The sequence below is a fragment of the Syngnathus leptorhynchus genome, chromosome 13, assembly GCF_054491065.1.
Source record: "Syngnathus leptorhynchus isolate UIUO chromosome 13, UIUO_Slep, whole genome shotgun sequence".
NCBI lineage: Eukaryota > Metazoa > Chordata > Actinopteri > Syngnathiformes > Syngnathidae > Syngnathus > Syngnathus leptorhynchus.
The window spans coordinates 1,720,232-1,747,811 of record NC_141207.1 but is presented as its reverse complement, the minus strand read 5'-3'; the positions used below and the strand labels follow the sequence as shown (position 1 = coordinate 1,747,811).

General features: G+C 43.8%; 2 protein-coding genes across 6 annotated transcripts; one reads left to right on the top strand and one right to left on the bottom strand.

Annotated features, from left to right (window-relative positions):
- Positions 1-20,554: 20,554 nt before the first annotated feature.
- LOC147046853 (AP-1 complex subunit sigma-2-like) lies at positions 20,555-25,410 on the bottom strand. Of its 4 annotated transcripts, XM_085928290.1 has the most exons (7): positions 25,285-25,410; positions 24,683-24,861; positions 24,058-24,166; positions 23,837-23,974; positions 23,255-23,285; positions 22,331-22,393; positions 20,555-20,707 (listed from the first exon to the last, which is right to left on the bottom strand). In XM_085928290.1, exons 2-6 carry the CDS (start codon positions 24,859-24,861, stop codon positions 22,332-22,334), a joined length of 519 nt encoding a protein of 172 aa, XP_085784416.1. In that variant the 5' UTR covers positions 25,285-25,410; the 3' UTR covers positions 20,555-20,707; position 22,331. The 4 variants fall into 4 exon arrangements, with proteins under 4 accessions (XP_085784416.1, XP_085784412.1, XP_085784413.1 ...); XM_085928286.1 differs by lacking the exons at positions 22,331-22,393; positions 23,255-23,285; XM_085928287.1 differs by lacking the exons at positions 22,331-22,393; positions 23,255-23,285; positions 25,285-25,410 and adding an exon at positions 25,181-25,278.
- Positions 24,892-27,449, top strand: LOC147046852 (retinoschisin-like). Of its 2 annotated transcripts, none has more exons than XM_085928284.1 (6): positions 24,892-24,934; positions 25,800-25,894; positions 26,435-26,627; positions 26,714-26,855; positions 26,923-27,118; positions 27,192-27,449. In XM_085928284.1, exons 1-6 carry the CDS (start codon positions 24,925-24,927, stop codon positions 27,342-27,344), a joined length of 789 nt encoding a protein of 262 aa, XP_085784410.1. In that variant the 5' UTR covers positions 24,892-24,924; the 3' UTR covers positions 27,345-27,449. The 2 variants fall into 2 exon arrangements, with proteins under 2 accessions (XP_085784410.1, XP_085784411.1); XM_085928285.1 differs by lacking the exon at positions 24,892-24,934 and adding an exon at positions 26,264-26,286 and having other exon boundaries at positions 25,837-25,894.
- The last annotated feature ends 131 nt before the right edge of the window (positions 27,450-27,580 follow it).

Sequence of the window (27,580 nt, the reverse complement as noted above, 5' to 3'; positions counted from 1 at the left end):
ATATTGAGAAATGAAGAGTTTCACAACTACTATGAGCAACTTGGTAAACTTCTGTCATCGTGTTTTTTCTTTTCTGCCTCTAAGGATTGTTTTATTGTCTACCTACATGTGTTGCTCAAAAGTCGAATAAACAGCCGAACCACTGCTTGTCTGTTAAAGCAAGTCGGGTGACTCGTATCTCAAGGCACCAGCGTCCTGCAATATGATAATTGCCTGCCAGCCATGAGTGATAATGGCCATTTTGAGCCAGTCAAAAAAACAACAAACACAATGACTGGAAATAATCCACAAAGTGAGTAAAGTTGCTTGTTATGGTTTGGGCTCAACTTGTTTGAATGCACAGGTAATTGATGAGCCTCTTAAAAAGTCATCCTGGCATCTGATGCTGGACGAAGCTGATGGCCGTCACCCTGTGTGTGTGGGGGGGCGGAGCTATTGTGGGCCAGCTTTATGATGGCTTTTCCGGAACGCCCCGAGAATGGGCCTGCGCGGGCGATACGTGCCCCGGGCCCATTTTTCTCCTTCCTTTTTTTTTTTTTTTTTTTGCTTTTGTATCATTAGCGGCGGCAAGGCGTCGTGAATCACCGGGAGAAAGAGCGACACCCTCCCCCCGCCCTCTCGCTGGGGGTGAGGAGGGGAAGGGGGGGGGGTAGCTAAACGGCGTGACGATGTGGCTGAGAAAGGGAGGGGGGGGGCGGCATAGGGCCCGATCGACTCGGCGAGGGAACGGCTGCCAACCCCGGCGTGATGGATGGGCTCATTTCGCGGCCGGCAGCGAGTCTGGGCGAAGCATCCGTGTCATTTGTAATGTCAGCCAACAAAATGTAATCAAACATTCCAGCGGTTTAATCACACAGGGCTGCTGGAGAGATGATTGTAGTGTCAATATAATGCCGTTTCATTATCTGTTTGTGTTTTATATTGACACTGTCAGATAAACAGTGTGGAAAATTAAGATTAAAAATATGGTAATTTCATTTCAATCAAGCCGGGGCCTACAGTTGCTCGGCCCCATTATGCGATTGATTACTTCTGAATTAAATTTGGGGCTGAATGTAAAGTTTAATCTTCTTTCTTCGCCGTCGCCATTCAGCTCCCCAAAGGCCTCTTAGTAAGTAAGTACCCATTGCATTTGATCTTTAATGAAAAGTAATGGCCCAAATGAATTGTATAAATCAGCTGTCACCGTCGTGCCTCCTTGACATTCTGCTCGGCATCCCCCCCCCCCTCAAACCCCCACCCTCACCATTCCTTTCATTTTTAATCCAACGCTTACACGCATGCTATCACGACACAAATGCGGCTATTTATTTGATGTCTTGTGAACGAGTGTGAGTGTGTGTGTGTGTGTGGGGGGGGGGGCTTTTGGTTTTCGGATCAAATTAGAAGTGATATTTTTTTGGTCACTGGCCGCTTACTGACTAACTTGGTCAATATCAATCGAGTGAAGATTTGGCATACAGTGGCATGGGGCAAATTGGGGGGGGGGGCTCGTCCTTTATCCAAACTATTGCGCTTTATGTCAGGGAGAATATTTACATTTGAAATTTGAGAGCTCCTCGTCAAAATCTAAAGGCGTCTAAAAGTCTCCAAGAAAAAAAGCAAAGAAAAAGGAGGCATCTCTTTTTTTGTGAGTCTCATTCAGCGCCATTTGTCGGTCTTTTGTCGTCCTAATTATGTGCCAGAGTAGGATAACACAAGTTCTCCACTCGGCCATTATGCCGCCACACAAAAAAAGGGGGGGGGGAGAAAGCGGCACGCACACATGAAAGCTGATCACTTTGGAATTAGCAAACATGATACCGACGAGGAAGAAGAAGAAGAAGAAGAGGAGGAGGAGGAGGCAGGCGAAGAAAAAAAATCATTAATACCGTCAGGGATTAGAGGCGGTGATTAAAGGGGAGCTTCCACCGTATGCAAATGAGCGATAGGAATTTATCAGCAGCAGGCCGAGCTGTCTTAGCACGTGTGCGTTTTGCCTGATTACATACTGCTTCTTCAACTTGGTGCCTTTTTCTCAACAGGCATGTTGGGAGGCAGCCGGGAGGGCTTCCGTGCTTTTATTAGCCACCGCCGCTCCTTCTTCGTTGTTTCCTTGGGGGCCGGCGGCAAAACAATTCTTTGGTGTTGCTGGTTTCAAATGGGGATGGATTTGAATGAGTTTGACATGAAAAGTTTTATAGAAAGCTTTGTTTTGTTTTTATTTATTTTTGTAATAAAACAAATAACCCTCAGGTTTACAGCAAGTGCATATTTCAATCCGTTTTAGTTTTTAAATTTATTTTAGAGTCGTTTTTTTTGTGGTGACTTTTTTTAACTTTATTTTTACAACTATTTTATTTAGAGTTGTTCAAATAATTTAATTTTTCAAATTTGTAAAATAAAGGTTTGAGAAAATCTGATTAAATTTCAGATTTCCAAACATTGGGCAATTTAGTCAAATTTTTCTCTACAAATATTTTGTTTAATTAAGTATTGAAATCAATTAATATCGATAAACAATATAATTCAAGTTTTTAGGGAATAAAAATTAGTCAGGCTATTTTGTAAAACACATTGAATTCCATATTTTTCAGACCTAAAGCCGCAACAGGTAAAAAAAAACGATGGCAAGAGAGCATTAGAGCGAGGAGTGGAGGTGGTGGTGAGGGTCTTTGTTATTCTTTGATGAGGAGGTGACCCCCCCCCCCCCCCCTCCTTTTGTGTTAACAAAGAACACAAGAATGAAAGTGAGAGCCCCGATAAAGCCTCTTTCCCTCCTCCTCGTCCTGGGGGAGCACTTTGCGTCTGCTAACATGCTAACATGCTAAATACAGGAGTGGGGGCCAAACATGCTTGACACGTGCCTGACATGTAAAGTCCATGCGTGTGCTGGATGAAGACGTCACATCACGTGCACAATTCTTTTATCTGCAATACGTTTGTTATAAGCATATATTGGTTTTTATTTTTGTCCAGACTAGTAAAAAAAACATGTCATAAAGAATAGGACATTTTATATTGTTGGCCATTTCATTAGGTACACCTGAGCCTTGTAATGAAAATAGAAACCTCATGAGATGATGCTAACCTTGATTGATTTCATTTAAGTCTTGTGTTTATTACTGTTACTGCATAACAATCTTAATGTGTTGTTTGCATTAACCACATTAAACATAGACTATTATGTTTAATTCAATTACAATCTCATGGTTAATACTAATACTTCCACGTACATTCAAACCTGCACCTCTTTTCCTCTCTCAGAAAAGTATTCATGTACTTCATTTTATTTCATGACACTTTTTGATGTCTCCATAAAGGGCCTGCATTTAATTCAACAGTTACGTCTTTTAATATGTTTATAATACTTTTTCAAGCATGTGCCCAGACAGTCCATACTAGTATAAAGAGCACGCGCAGTCCGGGGGGGGGGGGGGGGGGGGCGCACCACATGGCCATTAGTGATCCCAAGCGCCGATTGAATGGAGCGCATTGTGCTAAAGAAGGCATGTAATTGAAATATCCACAGAGAGATAACATTGACTCTAAACGATAACAAAAAAAGAAGAAGAGCCAGCAGTCGGTTGCCTTGAACAGTCTCCCGGGGAGGAGAGAGGGAGAGGGGGGGCTCCTGAATAGACGAGCCGGAGAAGCACGATGAAAAGATCTATTGTTGCTCGCCGAGGCAACCTATCTCTCAAGGACATCTAATTAATAGACAACAGCTGAGGCCAACGCTCGTATTCGTCTCCGACATCAACAGACGCTACCTGGTTTGTTTACCAAAAGTTTTTTTTTTTTTTTTTCTTTGGGGGGCATCGCCTGGTTAGGATTCACCTCTCGGTTTCCTGCGCCGCCCCTTTTCTTAAGACAGCCGGTAAGTTCCCGGCACGGCTGAATGTCTCCCAGCAGGGTCTCATTCGGGAAAAGTTCTGTCCAGTGATGTCCAAGTTTTAATCTGAGATGAGAATAACAGTCGTACACTAGCGTGAGGTCAAGAGCTGAGTACAAATGTCAGAAGTCAACCCCAAGTCAAGAGTTGAGAGCAGAAATGTGAAGTTTAGGACAAATCAAGTGTTAACAACCAAAGACTGAGCACTAAAAACCAAAGTTGCATTTTTATTACGACTATTCTTGAAAAAACAACGAGCTAGTTTAGCACCTTGTGAATTTTTTCAAACGGGTACAACTTTATTGTCGAGATACGACCTGACCCCCAGCCGGACTTTAATCTCCAGTATCTTTCTGTACTTAATTTTGTTGTTAATATCCCTTCATAGAGATTCCTTGCGATCGATGCGGTGGGTCAACATATTGACGAGCAAATGCAATGATAGCCACATTTAGCCACTGATGCGCCAAGTGGGAGAATGCCAAATCGATGGCGACGTTTGAACATGTCACATCTGCGCTCCCCCTTGTCTTCATCTGCCCGTCTCTCCGTGGGTGCCCTTCACCCCTGAAACACGGGCCGCCGCCCCTTCCTCCTAACGAGCCACAAATTGGTGATGTCCTCAGGTTCAGTCTTTGGATTCCCAGCATCGCCTTGGGAGTCATTTTGCCCGGCCGTTTTTTGGAATCAATGAAGGGGGGGGGGGTCTGGTGCGGGTGTCGGCCCGGTGGTGGTGCATTGGTGTGTTGTGTAGCAGAAAATGGCAGTGGAGTTAATGACCGCGCGGGTCCCACAGGGGCAGTCCATATTAAAGCTATTTGAGTGCTGACAGCACTCAGCATATGACCCCGCTGATGAATAACTAAACGGCGCTCTGCCATGAATAACAATAAGTGTCAGTCAAATGCAAACAAACGCTCACCCAACTTTGTCGACGCGTTACGCAAATGTCAATTGAATGAGCAAATTATTTGCACTTCATGTAATTTGCTTCGCAAGTACATGTGGAGGTATATATTTATAAAAATCAAGTAGGTTTCAGGAGGCATTACTGATATAAATGAATTACAAGTGGTGAATCAAAATAAATTAGGATAATGATGTTTTAAAATCCATTTTAGCCAAAAACTGGACAAATCAAAGAGAGAAAAAACAAGTGTTGCTTAAAATGCTCTCTAAACTTCATTCTTGTTGTATTTAATTCAACTGTAATATAACTTGGAAATTAATTTGAGAGACATGGAAAAACAAATTGAAAATTTTAGTCCTATGAATGGGAATTTTGCAAAAACAATTGCAATTAGTATCATTTATTTTATTTGTATTTATTCATATATCTTGTCGGAAAAAACATTATTACGAAGCAACTCCCTAGGCCAAATAATCTATTTTAATATAGTCTACAAAGAAAAAAAGTTTCATATTAGGTAAAAGTTTGCAAGTTTCAGCAAATATGGGAGACAAATATCTACCACGCAACTGATTATTTTCAAACAATAAAAATGGTATTTAATAATAACAGGGTTTTTTTTTTTTTAACAAAAAAACAAACAAACAGGATACTCAAATGTTATGTGCAAAAATTTCTTAAGCCGCTGTATTGTCTTTCAAATCAAATAAATATGTGGTATCAAGTCAGATAAAAAAGGCCAACCTTGCCGTGATGCATCGGTGACATCGGTCCACTAAAATGCAAGATCAACGAGCTTAACTTGTGGCATCGACATACAGCAAGTCAAGGATTGTTTAGTTTTTTTCTTTTCATCACAAAATACTCACGCAGCAAAAGCAGTCTGATGATGTGCGGGAGGAGGCGGGGAAAAATTCTCAGCGGGGTGACAAGGCCACGTCCAGGGTGTGCGTCGCCGCAACAGATTAAAGGTCGGCAAAAGGCCCAAAGTGTCACCCTGAATGAGAGCAATCATGGCCCGGACGTGGCCTTGTCTTTACGACGGCGACAACTCTCTGGAGACCAATCGCCTTTTTTTCCCCCGGGACGTGACAAGAGGGAGGATCTATGGAGTGTTTACGACACTCACCATTAAATAAACTTTGCCCTTTTGTTGTCGTTTTTACGAGGTCGACGCTTCCCGCTCCTCTGACAAACGATTGAAAGAGAATTAGAAAAGGCCCCGCGACACTGCCCTGAGGTACGCCCCTGACGCTTTATTATGACTTGCATTAAAGAAAAAACATTCATCTATATTCACGATAACACGTATGAATCCATAAAATAAGTTTTACTAACATAATCTTTTCTTTAAAGCACTTTTTGGAAATGTTTTAATTGTACTACGAGATGATTGAACTAAAGAAGAGCACAGTCACGTAAAACCTGTCCGACTCGCCATCGTCGTTACCGGTGCAACACTGCCACCGTGTGGTGTTCTAGAGTTACTCCTGTAACGAACAAAGCCCAGTGATGTTTCGTAAACCGCGCTTCTAAAATTGCTCTAAAAAGCAATTCTTTCGTCTCAATATAACTTCCTGTTTTACGACGTGGAATTTCAGATGAGTGCGCGCTCCAAAATTTTCTTCGTTTCCATCGCGGTGTATGAAATTGTTGACGGGGCAAAAAAAAAAAAAGGAATTGTCAGGACACTGCATGAGGGGAAAAACTCCAATGGGCTGATGAATGGCCCGAAGCCTCGAGAATTACAAAGTGCTCTCCGACACCCTCGACTTTCCCCTCCCACGGCTCGCTCGTTTTTTTTCCCCCCAATGCGTGTCGGAATCTTCTTAAAGTGCTCTCTTAATCTGATCTGCTCAATGCGAGAGGGTGAAAGGATTTCCGGGGCTAAGAAAGCATTCATTCCCGTTTTTTCCCCCCGTGTTGCGCTTTGCATTTTCCGACTTGCTGGCTCAGGAATAACACAAACTTGCTGCTTTGGCTTTCCGGTATTTTACCTTATTTTATTGGCGTTCGTGCAGGTTCACGTTTGGTGGCAATCGGACAGGCTCGTGGAAAGGACCAAAACGGGCCTAAAAGGGCCAATTCCAACCAAAATGGCCGACTTCCTGTGTCATTTCAGCAATGGCTTCCTGAGACTTTCTAGTGGGTTGACTCATGACATGCCTGACAGATTTCATATCGCCACGCAATGAAGAAACAATCCAACTGATTTTGAATCCAGTCTGACAGAAGATCAATTCTCAAATCAGTCTTAGCCTTGCCTGTCACGTCGCTACCCGTCACAACTTTCTATTGATCTTTTCCAAGCCTTCAGCCATTGTAGGTCGATGTCAGAGCTGCTTTTCTTTAAAGAAACCGAGTCCGAGTTATGTTTGGTTCAGAAAGCTAACAATGTTATGCTAGTAAATGTCAAATGGCGTCTCAAAAAATAAAAACAAAAGGCTACCCGGTGGGTGAAAGGTGAATTATTCGCCAATGTGTATTCCTATTGGGAGAAAATGAGTCATGTTTAGTGATGGATGCTAACAATGCTAAGCTATGTGTCACACAAAACAAAAACAAAAGGCTAGCAGGAAGATAAACACGTTCTTTGCCAACAATTGTTCCCGTTCAGAAGGAATTGAGTCGTTTGATGCCGGAAGCTAACGGCGCTAAGCTATGTGTCACGAAAAACAAACACAAACAAAGGCTAAGGAGGCTAAATAAGCAATAAATAAGGTAGTCCTTTCCTCATTGTCCGTCAGCTCGGCATTGTAAAGCGACGACGGCGTCGGGGCGTTGCGATTGTACCGCTTTCTCTTTTGTCCCGTCTGATTTACAGCGTCGTCCCGGTTTGGTAATAAGAGTTTGTCTTGAGAGCTTGTGGAGTAATGCGGGCGGGCCTTTTGTTTGCTGGCTTGATGGCGCCAAAGCCTGCGAGCTGTCATAATGATAATAATAATAAAAAAGGGAAAAGCCTCTGTGAACGAGAGCCAATCAGCAGCGGCGTGAAACAGATTGAGTTCAGCGCGCTCGCCTGCTGTTGTGCTTCTTCTTCTTTTGCGGGGCCACGCATTAATGGGAATCTAAATATTGCGGCATTACGAGCGGATGATAATGTAAATTCAAGTTAATATTGCCACAATGCGTATGTGACAGCTCGCCATAATGCGCTCTGGTGGGATTAGTCATTCATTAAACAGGTTTGCCATGCAAAGCCACTGTCAGATTTTTGTCAGGCGCAAAAACAAGAAGCCGAGGCAGCAGCTCGCTTCTTCTCTCTTACAATTAAAATCTGCCGGGCTGATTAGGCGAGGAAGAGCGCTTTAATCTGACTTCCTCTTCCTCGGCGCCGGCCGATAATGGAGGCGGACAAAAGCTGCCATCAAAGTGCCACGTTTGCTTGGAAGAAATCGCACGTCATGGCGGAAAGAGAATAACGGCTATGAATAACTCGGCAATGAGGAGTTCATTTGCTCTTCTATGCTTTTGTGGCCGAGGTGTGCGCAGCTTTGTCTTCGGTTCTACGCAAACGCTATTCAAGTCTAATGAGATCCAAAACGCAGCTTTGCACTTTATAAAAGCCAAGATGGGGTTAGGGTTTGAGATGAGCTTTGTAGACAGGCTTTGGGTTTCAAGATAGTTCAAGGTAATGGTCAGAGGCAGGGTTGGCCTTACAAGACAGGGTTCAAGTTTCAAAGTAGGGTTTCAAGCCAGGGTTAGAACTTTGTCCAAATTGAGGTTTCAAATGAGTCTGGTTTCAAGTGGAAATGATTAAAGTTGTCACTGTGACTCTGTTCTCGGTTTTCCGTGCGTCCATCTTGAGGGAGAAGCCGGACGATCACCTGCGCCGCAGTGAAAGGTCGCCGGTGCGTCCTAATCGGGGCGCTCTGGCGGTTTTCATAGCAGGACGCGCTAATCCTCTCAGAGCACAATGACGATAATAATCGTTATTACGGCAGACGAGTCGGGGGGGCCGCCCGAGCGCTCGGAATGGAGACTTTGACGCATAATCCTTACGCCTTGAAAGGTTAAAGACGGATTTGAATATTATGATCCTCCGCTCGGAAAACGATAGCGCCGCCTTTCAAGACGCTCGCAGCCCGCGCGGCGCGCGCCCGCCCCCGCCACCAGGGAAGCCCACTCAATTTCCAATTTTGACAGAGAAAAAAAAAAAAAAAACTGCAGCAAATTTTAAAAATGCCTTTATGATTGTCAAAATGTCCACTTGCAACCAAAATGGCAGCATCCCTTCCTGAGACTTTTTGTGGGTCTCCCCATGCTAGACATGGCAACCGTATTTCATTTTGAGTTGCATTCAAAACCCGAACCCCAAGCCTGGACTTTTTCCATCTAATTCCGTGCTGTGCGTCCACGTATGATATCAGCGGTCGTGCGCCGGCGTGTCCGGTGCCCCTTTAATTAAATCACGGTCGTTTTGCTTCTTCCCGACAGCAAGGTCGCCGGCGCATTAAAGGCGGAACGCGTTTAAGGTAGGAGAGGTTAATTAATCGCCCGTTGCCTTTTTCCTTTCCCCCAGCAGGGCAAAATTCTTCCGCCCCACACATCCTTCACAATGTGACGCTGCTTTTGGATTTGTCAGTTGGTGGTGAGTAAATTTAAGATTAGGATTAAGGTCGAGTAAAAAAAATAGGGGTCACGGTCAGGGTTTCAAATTATGTAAAGGGTTAGTAGCATGAGATTCGGGCTCAAAGTAATCTTAAGGGTCATTCCAAAAAAAAAACCTCAGGTTAGCCCGAGTAGATGCCTCCCTTCAGTTGCAGTAAATCCACGTCCCGCCCAAACAGCGTTACATCGCAAAAATTCCAAACCACGCCTGGCGGAAATGGCGGTGGCACGCTCAAGGCTAACTGGCATTCACCCTCTACAGGCGCAGCATTGGACTCTGCATCCTTCTTGGCACATTCTTCACCTGCAAAGATGTCGAGGAGAGATGAAGAGGCCCCCGATGGCATCTGTATTGTGGCTAGAGTCATCCGTTTCTTTTGTGGCCGCCCACGCGTCAGACGGCACAACGCGTTTTAAGCCAGGGACAGCTGCGAGTGATATTTAAAACATCCTGAAAGCGTTCACTACGCTCTTGTTTTGTCTGCGGCCTTCATCAAAAAGCTTCGTCAGCAGCGGTGTAACATACCCAACCCGCTCTCTTGGCTGGATGGCGAGAATAATTCTCATATTTTTTCTTTTGTCATCCAGAGCCGTAACATTCCAAGGAAGAAAAAAAAACAACAACATAAAAGCGTGAACATATTTAGAGCACGAGCAAAACCGGGCAGTTGGGGGATTTTATTTTTCCATTTCTCAACGAATCTAAGGGAAACTTTAGGCAAAATTTGAATTGTCACATGTCGTCGAAAAATTGGACATTTCTCCAGGTGGGTCAAAATGCTGCTGCATGCCTCTTGACTGGAACACGTAAGAGGAAGTACATGACACATGGCAGGCACATGACATGCAGATATGAGTCAGTGCAAGAAAATGTGACATTACGGGTCCATGTTGCATGCATCATTGCATCATGTCACCGGAGTTTACCGCCGACTTTCTTCAGCCTCGGCTGGAGTTCGAGCGGATGCAAAGCCACGTGGAAGTGACGGGCATAAATATGGAATAAGCTCCAGCCGATCCCCGTCTGAGCCGCTGGGAATCGGGGGGGTTCCGAGGAAGCCTAGCCTTGGACCGAGATTGTCGCTTGGGCAATTGAGCTATTGGTTACGGGGGAGGAAGGTGGGTGGGGGTGGGGGCAAGTGGATGTGAAGTTTCTATTATCGCCCATCGGCGCTGAGGCTTCCATAAGCAGCTTGTTTGGGGAGCTGCAGGCCAGCCAGCCATGAAGAGAATATAATTTCAGCCCAGCTTGGCCCGCTCTATTGTGAAAGCCTGCAAAACACTCGCCACGCGCTCACCAGCCGTCGCGATAAACATCTGCATCGGCCAATCGCGCACTTACTGAGCTTCACCGGGAGTCAGACACCACTAAAGACCTTTTCGCTGGACTCGAGCTACCATGTGGACGAGCCGCCCAAAAAATGTGTCGATAGAAAGGTCTGGTTTGTTATCGGCGCGATACGACAATAGTTTGCTACGGTCGGATACGATTCCATACGATACAGAATACGATCAGTATGCAACAGTGTGATCTTGTACGATATTTTCTATCCGATCTGATTCTACACAGTCCGTCCGGTAAACCGGTCTTTTTGCGAAGTGTCGTGTCCCCTTGTCGTTGTTGTGCATCTATTGTGATGTGTGCACTGGAATGCAATGTGTCACATTTTTTCTCAACGCTTCCAGATAAGACAAGACCAAAAAGCGATGTTCCCGATAGCCGCCGGGCCCTCATGTGGGGCCTCGTGCTCGCGGGGGGATGATAAACACTATTTACCCCGACCCTTTTCCTTCAGATACGCATCAGCTAGCCTTCATTATGCCGCGTGAAGCTTCCCTCATTTAGCCGGGATAGAGTCTCCTTTATCCAGCCTACAAATACCCGCATCGCCGTTTGCTCGGCTTCTAATGCCAGATTGTGGCCAAATAAGACCTCCCCCGGGGATCGTTGACAGACTGGGAAAGAACCTGGAAGTCACAAAGCAATCGCAAGTGGACTTTTTGTTTGGAAAAATTGCGCTATTAGGAAGGTTTTGTGCCATTCTCATGTCTTGCTGCGAATTAAGTAGATTAAAGATAATAGCAAAACAATATCTGAGATGTTGTTTGTGAAGTGAACCCACACATATTTGCAGTTTGCTAGCCATGTCTGGTACAAAAGTATTGCTCGCACCATTTTGGTGCCAAGGAACTGCATTTAAGCAAGCAAGGCTCAATGCCCATCCCACTGTACTTCTGACCAAATAACATTGTTGATGTCATTTTTGTGTAATACTAAACATCTTTGTGGGATATAGGTTTGCTATTTTATTGCAAATGAGCTAACCTGATTGGAGATTGAGGTTTTACATTTTTTTGTTTGCAAACTAGAGCTGCTAAATATCTTTTTCGATTTTCCTATCTGTAAAATTCTGCCGATTGACTACGTCACAAAACACTGCCGCGTGTCAACAGCAGTACGGCAAGTCGGCAGTGTCCGACGTTGACGTTTTCGTCTGCCGCAAGCTGTCTCATTCCGCCGCAATGTGTTGTTTTGCGCGAGACGACACCTCTCGCTTCCCGCGACACTGTTGACATGTTTGGCCCCCCGAGAAAGGCGGCGCATAAACACGGATGACGGTGAGATGGGAGCCCGCTTCCCTATCAAGATTCCCGTCATATTTCCCCGGCTGACTAGACTAAGCACAGGGCCGAGGCATGAGCCGATAAAGGGTGTCTTTCACACAGCAACAACACGTAGCGCTGCGCTTATCGCCGCCCAAGGAGGACAGGGCCCAGATTGTTACATTTGCCGGTTTGTTGTTTTCTTCTTTGGGCCTGCGATAATGCACCAGGAATCCGAGCACGGGGGCGGGGGGGGGGGGGGGGGGGGGGGGGAAGGGGGAGTTCATCTCTGCGGGTCGGCAGCGCAACAGCCAGGAAGGAAAGCCCGCATGAAAAAAAACAAAACAAAAAAAAAAAGAAATAAGCCATCAGCCATCGCAATCAAATCATGATGATGTTTGGAGACAAAAATCCTTTCAATAAAAGAAGTATAAACTGTCATTTTATGCATAGGTCAGCATTTTTATTTTAAACCCACTTTATTCACTAAAAAACCACTGAGTCAGTCTTTTGAGTGTCATAAAAGTATTGTGTATATGTCGCCAACAATGTCGATTGTTTCTGTATAATATCGCTAACTAACTAATCCACGACACAATTGACCAACCAGCTAATCACGTTACACATTCTTTTACAGTTAATACGGCTATCTTACAAACAAGCTAACTAACCCCCCCCTAGCCCTTCAGCCCCCCTGCCTCGTCTCTTTTGCTCTTCTTTAATTGTGACAGTAAACTGCTGGCTGTTACGGGCTGTTAAGCGGGATTTAAAACTTGTCAGACAAGACATGTTTGAAATTGCTTTAAATAAGTGCACTGTGTTGCTGTCAAGCGCGGAGCTTAGAGGGGGGAAATATCCCCACAATTGAAGCACTCATCGGGGCTCAGCCCTGCTGCTGATGCTGCTGCTACCTTGGCAACACACCCCTAAAAAAGGTGGCCTTGCGGGACAGTAGCACCCCCTACTGCACGCCATTGACACTGCACCCCCCCCCCCCCTCCCAAAAAAAAAAAAGATGCACTTTGCGTTTTGAAAATGCAAATGTGCTGTACTGTATCGTGTCTGTGGGATTCTTTGAGAGCATAACGGGCATGATGCAACATGAATACAGGAATTCTTATGTAAGCTTTATATTTCAAAAGAAAAAGAGATCATGAAATATCACTTTTGTTTTGAGGAGAAATTTTGATGAGTTTTTAACACTTGCTGAAAATTGAGAAATCACTGCTATTGAGAGAAAGGCAACAAAATGAGCAGTTTCACAATCACAGCGCATGATGGTGTATTACGATAAAACATTGCCAGGTTGTCAAAGGAATGCAATGATCATTTTATACATAATACATGAGTCAATGACTTATCATTTATGCATATCATTTACGTATTATTTATGAATACAAATTCAAAGTAAAACGGCCAAAAAAGTGGAATATTTTATTCAATAGGATTCAAGTTCAAAAGTAAAATATGACATGAAAGTCATACGATTTGGAAACAATAAGAAAAATACGGATAAGAATCTAGATGTAATCGAACAAATTAAAAGATGTCGATTGTGGACTTCCTGCACACGCTTCGGTTCAACTGGAATTCTTGCAAGACGGATTACAACAATTTGAAAAAGGAAAGGAAAAGGGGAGTCGCAGTCTTTCATTTATTTTTTTGATTTTTTTTCAGGGGGTGGGGGGGGGGGGTCTTGTGATCCACCCCCCTCCTCCCCCTCCCCCACCACGTGGAGGAGCGCTTATCGGGATTAGATGGTCCAGTGTGTGAGGGGCCTTGCAGTTATTAGCACCTTCTTACAGCCAGCCAGCACAACGGCAGCAAAAGGCAACGAGACAGAGCCAGAGAAGACTTCCAATATGATTTGCTTATAGCTATTAATATGTATGCCTTAAATAGAAGCACACCGCTAAGCAGCTTATGATATTATGAAGAGAATGTTCCCTCAGGGGCATAATGTGGCAGCGGTGACAGCGAGGAGAGATTCCTATTTAGCCAGATGGGCTGTACTTACGTTGAGCATCCTCGGAAAGAGAGAAAAAAAAAAAAACGCTTGTAGGAGGGAAGATGGCGGTGGGTGGGTGGTTGGTTGGTTGGTTGGGGTTGTCTTCGATAAGCTCTCGTGCGGGCCGCGAATGAAAGACAAGCATGAAAGTGAGCTTTAGCCTCTTTTCGCAGATTTTCCCAAAGCAAATGGAGAAGCAGATAGGGCAGGTGCCTTTGCTCGGCCCGCCCGATTAAGCCCGCGAGAAGCCCGACATGCCGGAGACATTGTCCATGCTTGTCCAGGTGGGGGACCTGTCAGCGCAAAACGCCAAGCTTAAGCTAGCGCGCACAGTGAAAAGATTAGGACCCGGGAAGACATATTCGTGGCTTTTTTCCCTCACTCGCTGGCTTTTGTTTGTTTGAATGATTAATTCCAAACAGTTCCTCCTCGTTCTTGCCGCCATCACTTTTCATTAGTGATAGCAGATGCTTCCTTAGCCGTGCTGTGCCGCGCAAAGGCTGCTAGCTAACCATGACAAACTCATACAGAAGGACTAAAATGCGGACGGTTTTTATTTGTTGTCACACATCTGTATGACGGTTTAAATTTTGAGCTCTTTGTGGGGTTACTAGTGCTAGACTAAATGTTATGCTGCAAATGTAAAACAAGAAAATTAAAAACATAGATAAAAAAAAACACTTCAATAGTTTCCAAAGAAATATCTACAAATAGTAAAAATATATAAATGGCAAAAGAAAGTAGTTGATGGAAAACTCTAAATTCGACAAATACATAAACTACTCTAACAAAAAAAAATATTACGTTAGCCCAATGAGTTCTTTTTCCCCCCCCATCCTCCACTCGGCCAATTTCCCCTCAAAGTTTGGGCAAATGCTACAAACAGAATTACATCTGAAGCAAAACGTTTCATGTAAGACATGAATCTAAATTGGCTAACAGGCGGGCATTGCGTGACCCTGAAGACACGGCACAATAACATTTGCCCAGGGTGGACCGACGGGTCAATTTTCGCCGTTCCGGCGAATAACACAAATACGCAGATTTCCGTACAAAGGCATCGTCTGGCGACGGCACCGCCGTCCCCCGTCTGGCCGTGACCCGTGTGTTTACGGAACCAATTATCCTCCCGCCCGCCAGATGAAAGCGACAGAGAGAGTCGGGGAGCGAGTCAAAGAGTTCCATTGGGAAGAGGTGGAGAGGCATTATGAGCGCATTTCTCCCAAATTGGCGACTAATGAAGAAAGATTAAAGCCTCGTGCTGCAAATGGACAAGCAGTGCCACCCTGACGATGATGATTGTGACTATTACGCCGGCTGCACGCGAGAAAAAGCCTCTCGTGCATGTGTTGCGCATTTGACAAGACAAGAGGTGAAACGCTTTGAATGAGGCCTGAAAGAGGCTTTTAACGCGCAAATTTCATATGGCCATTAGCGGGCGGGGCCAGCCGGTTGGGTCGCCACCTCCACTTGAGTGGAAAACATCTCAGTGAGAGAGTGAATGAGTGCCAGACAAGGTGCGCACGAGCACACCATTTCATTGATTTGAACTACAATGCTCTATGATTCACAATACAAAATAATAATAATGTGTACATTGGAGCCCTACATATTGGCATCTGTTGTTCAATCATGCAAGTATTAAATTAAAATGGTTCTATTTCCATCTATGGCAGTGAATGAGTTAATCCCATTTCGTTTTTTTTTTCCATTTGGGTGTGTAGACTATATCTATTTATATCTCATGCAAAGCACGTGTACAGTGTGAGCAAGTACTGTCGCAAAGTGTAGTTCATAACATCGCTGATAATTGCTCACCTTAATTGGCTGTTATGAAATTTTAAACATGACTGAATGTTTTCATCATTACTCACGGCACATGTCAATATGGGGAAATACTTTCTCTGTGTACTTTTCTGCACGGGAGGTTACAGAATGTGTGTCCTACAGTACAGCCTGCCATCATCTGCACCTAAGCTGGGGGAATACAAACAAGCGCCTGCATGGCGGAATTCCTGTCACAAGTTATTGGGCAGCTAAGAGGGCGGGAAATCCTCCACCGTAATATTCTCACCCGGGTAAATCTCAAACGCTGAATAACACAAGCCAAGCAATTTAAGCGGGAAGGTCATAGCAAAGTAAAAGCAGGCGGGTGGGGGGATTGTGAGAAAAAAAATAAATACAAAATAAATAAAAAGTGCTTTTCTGAGAGAGAGAGAGATGAGATATGACGGGAGATGACTTGACGGCAGGTCCACAAAAAGTAATGAATATCCCCATGCGGCGTACCGCGACTTTCAGCAAACTGTCAGTTCGATAAAAATTATATTTCAGACGGATGATAACTGAGAAAAAATATATATAAAAATAAAAAGGGAGGGGGGCAGGGCACAAAAGCAAGAAAGGACACGTCTACCTGATGCTGCCCTTAATCCCGAACGAGGACTGACAGCCGTCAAATGTCGACGCTCAAGCAAACAAACAAAACCCTTGCGCCGAGAGAAAGATCTCTTTCAAACGATGGATGTGGAAACTTGACTTAACATCTGTATACAAATACGTGAGAGTCTGCAATGACCTGCTTACTCATCATATGTGGAATTAAAGAGTTGACTGTGTTACAACTCTTAACAAGGATTGAATGTAGCCTCCCTTCGCTAATCTGTCAAACATTGCGATTATTCAAGTTTGTGATCGTGATAAACATTCACAGAGAATGCATATCCCGCATTGCTGATTGCTAGCCATACTAAGCTAGCATTTGCACTGTAAACAAGCCGACGTTAGCCTCGACTGCTGGTTTATTAGGGTGTCTTGTTTGTGATGGGATCTCAATGTTGGCAGTTTAAAGTTTTGTTTGGTACAAGTAGTTAAAATTCAACAAGGGAAAATAATGCATCAGTCAAGGAGAACTTCTAAATGGGGGTCAAGTAGTTAGATTTAGAATTATAGAGTTGGGCTTACTAAAAGAACGTACAGCAGTGATAAATTAGTTTGGTGACGGAGGGGAAGGTTAGGATAAATATTCTTTATTATGGTGACTCAAGAAAGTTAAATGACAGATTCTGAAGAGTAACACTTTCAAAAGTAATTTCCGTGTTATTATATGAATCTAAATAATGACGTTAAAATGAATGCATGAATTGAAACTTCAACTATCAATGCATCAATTGATTTTCTTTTGTGTGCGCACAAACTGAGCGGCCACAAATGCCGTTTGCCTTGTGTAGTAGCAAAAATAAAGCGTCCTTGGTCCAAAATACATCGACGCGCCTCTCCTTTGAATAAATCACGGGCGTCTATTGAGTCTGTTACGGCGCGACAACACCGGCCCGCCATTCAGCCACTGAACCCGTCAAAGACTTCCAAGCTGAAGTTAGCGACGGGAATTATGAAGGGTTTGCCAATATTGTGGATCAAGAACGGCGAGAAGAAAAGCGCCATTCTCATCGCTACCTGGCCGGGGGAATAACGCCTCAATGGACATCAAACAATCCGCTCATTCACATCTACTTGAGGGACCTTGGAGCGCTTGCAACAAACACCAGACGAGCCGCATGAAAGCCGTTGAATGGCGCCTTGTATTAGTCGCGTGTCCCTTTTGTGCCCGACAATAGAGTTGCTATCACAAAAGTGTGTGTATGGGGGCGGGGGATAGAAGACAGAAAGAGGAAAAAGTTGCCTTGGCAAAATTTTAAAAGTTTTCTGCATGTCCTGAATGTGCCAAATATATCATTGTCCACTAGAGAGCGCTAAAAAGCCCCTCTGGTCCCCAACGACGCAAGGAAACATGACGTGTGTGAAAGAGAGCCCGTGTGCACTCTCACCTGAGTGACATTCTTCTTCTTCTCTCCGCAGAGCCTTCGACAGCAGATAAGACTTATCGCCGCCCACGCTGGAGATTTGCCCTCAATCCGGCCCGAGGAACCAAAGCTCCGTCTCCAAAAGCGAGCGGCGGCCCACGATGCCACAAATACGGCGGTTCGCCTGACAGCCAACACCAAAGGGCGACATGTCATCTGCAAAGTGTCCCTGCTTGCTACCGCTGTCACATGATGCCACCCGTGACAAAGGTCAAGAACAACGCTCGCGGCTGAAGATTGGCACCTCTTTCGTAAAGGAAACAACTAAGAAAACACTTCCAGATGTTTTGGAGGGGGAAAAATTAAATACAATGCATTTGCAGTTATGTTCGACAGATATCGTCTCAAATCCTAATACTTAAAATTGAAATATTTAGGGTAGCTATTTTACAGTCTGAGGGGGTACATCACAAAGAAAACGTAATGAAAAAATATATATACCAATATAAATGAGCAAAAATAGTGAATCCTATTTTCAACATAATGTATAATTTTTAAAAAGTTTTCCGTTTGCAAAAGTATTTGTGATGGCAGCAATAATAGAAAATTTAGACGTTGATTGACAATGGCCTATTTGAGGATTGGCTTCCATTTTTCATGAATAGCAGACTTCTCAAGAGGCTCTTAGAACGACAATACATTCTCTCATGATAATAATTCACTGTGAAATCAAAAGCCATTGAAATAGTGTCAAATGGCACAGGCCTGCAATTGCTGAAGTGTGCCACTGCCATCTAGAGGACAAAATAACAACTGACGTCAACAATTTCAACACAATATATTTTTTCAATATATTAAAATACCACTTTTTAGGGCAAATAATTGAAGGATAGTTACATATTTATTAATTCATAGAAATGTAGGAAATGCATGTTTAGATATACAAAATAGTTTTTCAATTGGATTGAAAATTGCCCATTTTAAGTATGCAAAGAAATTCTGTAACTAAAATTAAGGTCGGTTTTCACTTTTCTAGAAAAACATCTAATACATATGACACTATAAAATATTTACATTTGGAATAAAAACCTCAACGATATCAAATCAGATTTTCTGAATCTTTGTGTATCTTTCTTCATCAAATACTTGTGTTGTCTCGTCCCAAAACGTGCGTAACCCCGAGGGCCTCCAGATGGCTCTCCAAAGACTTCGTTAGCTGAGTTTTATCTTCATCTGACAGCCATGCGTCATATTACGGCCGACCAAATTGCTTTTCTTGCCACCAGCTCACGATAGCAAATTATCTTAATTGTGTTGTGATTACGCCTCACAGCGAGAGCTCAACTGTGGAAAACGCTCACGCACACACACGCACACACGTTCTGTTTCGGTGGGATGATGTGATCATGCGCGCTCTTTGGCACTCTCTTGTGGACACCTGTAATTTTAGATTTAGTTTTCCTCGACATTGCGTACCCGCTAAATTGACAAGTGCAAAAATACATGAATATCAATAAATATCAATAATACCAAAACAAACTAGGTGTTTTAAAGGATTGTGAATAATTTTTCAAGACAAATTATCTATCACGTTAAGCGACAGTATACGCAAGCACCAAACCTACAAAAACTATATTCAAACTTATAGGCTTTCTTTTAAGACGCCAGTCAAAATGAATCATTTCAAAATGGGACAAACACCCTGTCATTTCCTATTGAGGCAGCAGATGGCGCCATTCAACAACTTCAATACAGTCGACCCTCATTTATCATACATTCTTTAAAAACTGATGAGTTTTAACCACTGTCACTCGTGTTTAAGACATGTCAAAGTTTTAAAATACGCATAAACATTAAGTAAACTTTAAAGTGACCTAATCCAACTTTTCCAGCACCACTGTGACGTCACCAAATGTCAAAAAACGCAACATTCCATTACAGAGGCCCCAAAAAATATAACGGCAATATTATCAAACGATCATCACGTCAACTCCAAAACACCCCCACAAAAATCAATATTTATCCAATAACGTGACTAAAATAGAAGAATTGTAAATACATGGCATTGTACTCACCAGAGATGTTCTTTTGTTTGTTTTTTGTAGATAAGATGCATTCCCTTTTGCTATCGCTTGTTGTTGATGCACTGGGAGTGGCAAATCAGTCTTTTTATAAGGATGACACACCATTCAGCTATTGTTTTGCCAGAATTATTCTCACAATGTCCATTTTTGATGAACTTTTACTCATGTCCGTCTTTTGTGTCCTCCTGCAAGTCACCTGCGTGTAATTTAGAATCAGGTTGTTTTGAGTAGCTCCCATCAACCAATCATCAAGTCAATTACTACAAGGGCACCACGTGGAAGCTGAAATCTAATTGGACAATAAACAGATTGTTGGCGTCAATTATAAATACTATACATTTTTAAAATAACTCCTTTACTTTCTTATTGGCAAGCAAATACAGGACACATTGGCTTGGTATTGTGATGTCATATTTAATGAAAATGTTCAGTGTAATATGGATTCGATGGCCACAGTGATGTCACTTTGTACACTACAGCTGTGCCTTCCAGTGTAAAGTAAGAGTATAAAAAAAGCTAAACAAACTCTTTGGTTCTGTTATTGTAATACTTTTGACTTCCCTTTTAATGTACGCAATACATATTTTTCATGACAGCTTTGGTTACGCATGTAACTATTCTCAGTAGTAGTCAAGAATTGCATATAAAAAGAGTGCTACATTGTTTTTTTAAACATAAGAAAAGATACCTATTGTTACTGGGAAAATGTCAACTTATACTGAAGGGGGTGTGGCTTGTGCATGAGGTTTTTTCTTTTTTTTTTTTTTATGTCAGTCCTATTTCCTCCAGAACACTGCGCGGTGTCTCCCCGTCCTGCAAAAACAAACACTAAGTATGTGGAGAACAAATGACACTGACGATGTCACATTTACAGTTTTTGTGCATGCAACACTTTCAAAACTCTTGAAATTATCCAAACACGACTTGACTTGACTTGTTTCTGTTTTTAAATATGATAAATACTAGTATGCACCTTGTGGGTAGGTACACCATTTTTTTGTTTGCTTGTTTGTTAAAGTACATCTTTTCCCAAACAAATGTGAAAATAAGCAAAACAAATAATGTATTCTAATTTGTATTTTTTAGGTGTTTCATTAAATGGTGCGAGACAGCAGACCACAGCAGCCAAGTAGCATGTTAGCAGAAAGTAGCAGCACTTACTTTGACATCCTAGCAGCAGCGTGGGCACAAAGTCAAGAAAGCAACACATCTGATCAGTCACATGCAAATGCCACCAAAATAAAATGCAAGAAAAACACTGGGGAGCTGAATAAGAATCACAACATATTTATTCTTCATAAACCTACATATCATCAAACTATTGCACTGGATCATAAAAAAACGGTGCTGATTAGTCAGATTGCAATCACTTGTGTCCCTCTATCAGCTTCTTATAAAGCTTTCGATATTACTCACATGGAAGGTCAATTAGGCCTTTGATTAATAATCGGTGCAAAAATCGCAAATGTTCATGTCATTAATACCACACTAAAATATGAATAGAAAGTGACTCTTCTATAAGTATCGCAAAGATTGTGCTTGTCAATTTAAAAACTAAAAACAGACGAAATAGAAGAACAGGTAACATGCATGAATGGCACACGAGAAAAAAACAGACTCCATTTTCTAAAATAGAAGCTGTAAAAAAATTTTTTTTTTAAAAAGACAAAGCATACAAATTCAGTGATAAGCTTGGCCACGATGCAACTTCCACAAGCAGATTGAGTGGCAGGCAAGCTTTATCACGTAACAAAGAAGGTAACAGCCACATGTATGACAGTTGCGGTGCGTCACACCTACGGGGGTGGGTACGCTCGGGCTTGGGCTACAAGACACAAGGATGTGGTGCGGAGCAAAAGGTGCTGAGCATGCATGGCGCGGGCGGGCGGGAGTGGCAGCCAGTCAGTACAAAGGCACATTAAAGTACTCGTGACGGGGCTGAGGGAGAGACAGAAAGCCTTTAGAACACAAGAACACGTAGCCGGGGAGGCCTCACTTGAAACTCCACCACGTGCTACGTCGTCGCCTAACGGGACGCTTTGCAGTCGACAAAGACGGCGGTCCCTTGTTTGTCTTAAGAGTGACGTCAAAACGGGGGAAACAATTAGGAGCGCCACAACGAAAATAATACCAGTGGTGCTGCTGGCCTGGGAGCACTGGAGCAGGAACTGAAATACTTGACCCAGACCCGTACTCAGAACACTGAACCAAAAATAAGACTGGACGAGGGACCACACCCAGAGTACTGGATCAGTAAACAGATCAAGACACGAACCAGACATGAAAAAGACTGGAAAAACGAAATGGGAGAAACTAGATGGGACAAGGAATCACACACAACGATAAATATGAAACCAGACACACGAGACAAGTGAAGAAGACTGTCCTTGTACTAGCACCGGCGACCTACACAGTAACTCGGCAGACGGTATTCACCTCAGCGCGTCAAGTTCTGGAATAGTCCCGAAGTCTCCGAGGTCACATTAGAGACCGTCATACCTGAGAGTCAAACAGGTTGATTACAAAAAGAAGCCTCAGCTAAGTCTTCTTCATCTTCTGGGGCATCATTATTCCAAACAAAGATCTGCTTGCTGGCAGGAGGCGGCAAACTAATGACCAGGAGCCTGACAAATGTTCCATGGAGGGCGTGTTATGAAAAATAGCTTTGTCGAAATCCGCCGAGGTATGTTAGCTAGCGGCGTAATTACAGCACAGTGCCAAGCGCTAATGCTCACCTCAACCTTGCGGAGAAAACATTAAAAGTGCTTTTCGGTATCGTGCGGTCAGAACTAAGCTCTGGATTCTGACTGGCACTTTGGACTACAACGCAGAACATTCAAAGGTTTTAGAAACACAGCAACAGCCAGTCATTTTTTTATGTTTGTAATCACAAGGTCATATCGCCTTTGAGGTTCATCCTGAAACCTCAAAGCAAACTCGCCATACTTTTCTGGGGGTGAGTAGCGTCGTTTTGGAGCAACTCATGCCCGTCCAGCATGCAGGTGTGCACGGCGGCGTTTTTTTACACGGATTTATTTACCCACGTGAGGCGGTGGCCCCTTACAACAGCTCATCACTTGGCAAACCTCCCCAGTCTTCACTCGGGTTCTATGAATAAGACAATCCAGCCAATCAGAGAGCTCGCTGTGATTACGCGACACATCTGAAACTTGTTTTAAGACCTGCCGCAAATGGCTTCAAAACAACGTGTCCGTTTTGTGCTAATGTATTCCACTGCATCTTCCAAGAAGATTTTTCCTGTGGTGTCCAGAAGTCACTGGATTCATTTATTGAACTACAAAGTACTACTAGCGGACTAGCTAGTCATCTATCACTAGTAGGACTAAACAAATTGTGTACCTGCAAACATGCGCATCTCAGAGTCTATGTTCTGCAAGTCACACAAAAAAAATAAAAAATACACACAAGCAGAAAGAAAGGAGACACAATTAAGGAAAAGAAAACTCACAAGAATGTAAAGAACGAACACAAGCATGCAGATGATAAATATTTAAAATACAGCAGTATCTCGACTCAGTTGCCCCAAAGTACCGCCATTTTTGTTGTTTTTAAACCAAGAAAAAAAAGATATGGGTATGTTCCTTTCCAGCTCATAACTGGACCCACCATATTCACATTAAAGTGCCCAAAGCTTCGCTATCTGATCGAGTTTGAAAAAGTGTTCTGCTCCGGGGCTCCCTCTACTGTAACCGAGTAGAATTTCACATTTAGAATAGTGGCGAGAAGTTAGGGGACGGTGGGAAGTATTCCAAAGCAGTGAAAATTTCAAAAATATATATTTGTTGACTTTTCATTGCCAGTTAAGATTTGGGAAAAATTTGTAAACCGTATCGCTGTTCCTACTCCTATTTTGTGAGTTCCCGTAAAGTTGCCAATTTTGAAAACGGAACATGACCTTGGATGCAGGCGTGCGTCGCTCACCTCTTGCAGCAGGTCGCCCTGCTCGATGGCCTTGAGCACGTTCTTCTTGGACGTCTCCTGGGCTTCGCCGCCCAGCAGGAACTCATCCAGGATGAAGTAGGCCTTCTCAAAGTTGAAGATGATGTCCAGCTCGCACACCTAGAAGTTTTTTTTTTTTTTTTTGGGGGGGGGGGTGCGTTAGGTGGTGATTAAGGTGGTAACGCTGAGGCCGTCCAACTCACACTGCCAAAATATTTGTCCAGCAGTTCCACGTATCTGTGGATGATCTCTAGTGTGATCAGCTCGTTGTCTTGCTCCTCTATGGCGCAGCAGAAGTACAAGCTGGCGTATCTGCCAAGAGATGAATTTTGTGATTCATTGTACAGTGAAAGTAAACGCCCGTCAAAAGCCTTCATCATCATCACGGAGTGAAAACGCCCACTCGTCACTTTGTCCTCTCAGGTACCGTAAAAAAAAACATGCTGCCAACGTGGCACTTTTGCCTTATGAAAGCAACGGCAGGTGATCAGCTGGCCTGCACGCTCCAAAGCGAAGCTTGTTCCTGCCACCCGGCAGGGGACTCCTTTATCCGGGATAATCCCTCACGCACTCTCAAAGCATGTGACCACTGGTTAATAATAATAAACACAGGAAGCCAAGACGGATATTACACTGCACTTCGTCTGCCTTGGAAGCAATTTACCTCATTTACCATCATCTTCGCAACTTCAGGCTACAGTGGTAGCGAAGAAATCTAAAATCATTATTCAAGCCATTCACGTGTTTATTTCATCTACAGAAATTATATCAATTTGAGTTTTATTTACGTATTTCCATTTGATTAGCCACAGATTGACATACGCTCACCTCTTGTAGACAACCTTGAGGTCTCTCCACTCCAAGAAGCTGCACATTTTGGCCTTGCGGGCCAGGATGGTCTGCACCAACTCCCTGGAGATCTTCTTCTTCTCCTTGTCCGACAGGGGCACGTACCACTTCTGCAGCCGCAGCTTGCCCTGTCTGCTGAAAAGCAGCATGAACTGCATCTAAAAGAAAATCATTGTCAGAATCATCAGAGCCCAAGCGGCGAGTGGAAGCAAGAGGAAACGATGGCACGAGGTGGTCGCAAAATGTTCCAGATGACTCCACTCAACACTTGTTGTATGATTCATCTCATACACTAGTCAGATCGACTATCGGTGAAAAGAAAACGTTATTTTTAATATGATATTGACGATAGTTAATTGCTGTAGTACGCTATCGCATCTGTAACTCCCTCCCACTTGTTATTAAACCGCATATCCAAATATTAAAAGTAGCATTATGCAAGCTAACGGGAAGTACATAACAGTGTCAATAGCGTACCGTTAACAGCGTTATTCGGCAACTATTCCAGACAAAAAAACAACACGCACGCTTCGAGCCCAACTTGAGACGTCTACTAAAAACAGACTTTGTCAAAATATTACCTTTAATTTGTACACAGTTCCGAAGAAGAATTCACAATTTAGCCAGCCATCAGAAGGACCCCTCACTCAGAGGCTGCCGATGCCAATCGCAGTCAAGTTTGTGATTGGCCAGAGACGCCGTTTGATCGACGCTCATTGGTTTATTGTTTTAGTCCCACCTTTCCTAACCCTGTATGGCTGACGCAGACGTTGATCATGCCACAGAGAAAGCTGATTGGATAATGAAAAAAATAATAGTACGGACCGTGACAGTAGTTCCACTATCATGAAATAACAAAATCAAGCAGTAATGTTTGTGTGTGAAATGCATGCACATTTTAAATAACTATTGCATAAAGATATCCCAAAAAAGAAATTTGACCTTTGACCTCTGGTTTCTCTGCTGCTTGTATACAATGGCTGAGAAAACTGGATGTGTCACTCATTTAAACAGTGAGCCAATAATGCGTATTAGATAAAGGCCTCACGCTTGACTGTATTGGATTAGTGTAATCTCAATCGCAATCCTGACGCAGGGCTCACATCCCATTTTCAGCACGGCCGAGCAACGAGATGGAGGCCAGCGTTCTTCGTTGGGCCGCTCTCCTTTTCTTCCTTGTCCTCTTGCAGGGTAAGTCAACAAAGTTTATTCATAGAATGATGTGAAGAATCATTTTTATCAGGGAAACACACACAGTGGAAACTCTGAAAGTAACGACACAAGCCGTTCTGCTAATTGTTTGTCCCAAAGGAGATTAGGCGGAGTCGCTCGCATTTTTGTACATTTGGATATTTTCATGGGACAAGATTTGGTTGGTTGGTGTGCATTTACGGCCTCTTCGAAATGTCAACGCTGAGATCAGCGTGACTTAAACTCGATCCACTCGTGTTTTTGTTGGATTATGCCGGTTTCAATGTAGATGGAACCATGTTGTCTATAAAAATTTTAAAGATGTCTTTTTACATTCCATACATGCATGGATGGATGGATATGCCACAGTCGGGGCTATTGACTCGCAGGAGGTAAAAACAAAATGTCCTTGAGTTTGTCCTCCTGAATAGACCTTTCCTCCACAATGTCACATGTTCTCCCGGGTAGCAAAAAATAAAAACATCAACGGAAGTGGTAGTCAATCATTTTCTCGTTTCTTTCTCGTTTTGGTCACTGCAGGAAGAGGAGATCCTGCAGGTGGAGGAGGAGATGCAGGAGGAGGATCAGCAGATCCAGGAGACATGGACCAGCAGGAACGTGCAAGCGTGTACCTGTGACTGTGAGGCCATGGTGCCCACCAGCCTCTCAGACACTGTCGCGCCCACCTCACCGCCAGAGCCATTTCAAGGCCAACCATTGACTTGCATGCCAGGTGTGATGACGTCACACTTTTTAGCTTCTGCGCCGGTGGTTGTGTAATTGCAGTCAAGCATCGTTGTGCTGGTCTCGTTCACCCAGAGTGTCCGTACCACAGAGCCCTGGGCTTCGAGTCCGGCTCGGTGACGTCGGACCAGATTAGCAGTTCCCATCAGGACCAGTACAGCAGCTGGTACTCCTCCTGGGTTCCCAACAAGGCTCGACTCAACAACCAGGGCTTTGGGTACGACACCCGCCTCGAGTTAAATACGCCAGCGTGAGCAGTCTGTTCTTCCGTCTGCACGCGTCAGGTGCGCCTGGCTGTCCAAGTACAACGACCAGCACCAGTGGCTGCAGATCGACCTGCGGGAAGTGGGCGTGGTCTCGGGCATCCTGACGCAGGGTCGCTGCGATTCGGACGAGTGGATCACCAAGTACAGCGTCCAGTACCGCACGGAGGAAACGCTCAACTGGGTCTACTACAAGGACCAGACGGGAAATAACCGGGTAGATATACAGATTTGATATTTGGACTAATTGTTACCCACAATTGATGAGGCGCTGGCTGTCTTGCTCTCAGGTCTTCTACGGAAATTCAGACCGCTCGTCCACGGTGCAGAACCTTCTGCGCCCGCCCATCGTGGCACGCTACATACGTTTGCTGCCTCTGGGCTGGCACACCCGCATCGCCGTCCGCATGGAGCTGCTCATGTGCATGGCCAAGTGCGGCTGAGTGACCTGTCCAGACGACACACGACGCTCGCTCTTTATTCATGAAAACAAACAAAAAAATACATACGTCTGCACTTTAACTTGACAACATATCATAGATGTTAATTCTGAGGTCATACACATGTTGGAATATTAAATTTTCCTGGCAAATGTCCATGCTATGTTTGGGGAAAAACATATAGCTCACAACAAAATGATCAATAAACATTGAACTGTTTGTGTCATCTAGTCTCTTTA

Coding starts and splice junctions, on each gene's coding strand:
- LOC147046853 (XM_085928290.1), bottom strand. CDS start 24,861: ATGCAGTTCATGCTGCTTTTCAGCAGACAGGGCAAGCTGCGGCTGCAG. Junction 23,975..24,057: donor TGGACAAATATTTTGGCAGT/GTGAGTTGGACG, acceptor AAAAACTTCTAG/GTGTGCGAGCTGGACATCAT. Junction 23,286..23,836: donor AGGGCGACCTGCTGCAAGAG/GTGAGCGACGCA, acceptor TGTGACTTGCAG/AACATAGACTCTGAGATGCG.
- LOC147046852 (XM_085928284.1), top strand. Junction 26,628..26,713: donor ACCATTGACTTGCATGCCAG/GTGTGATGACGT, acceptor TCGTTCACCCAG/AGTGTCCGTACCACAGAGCC. Junction 26,856..26,922: donor CTCAACAACCAGGGCTTTGG/GTACGACACCCG, acceptor TGCACGCGTCAG/GTGCGCCTGGCTGTCCAAGT.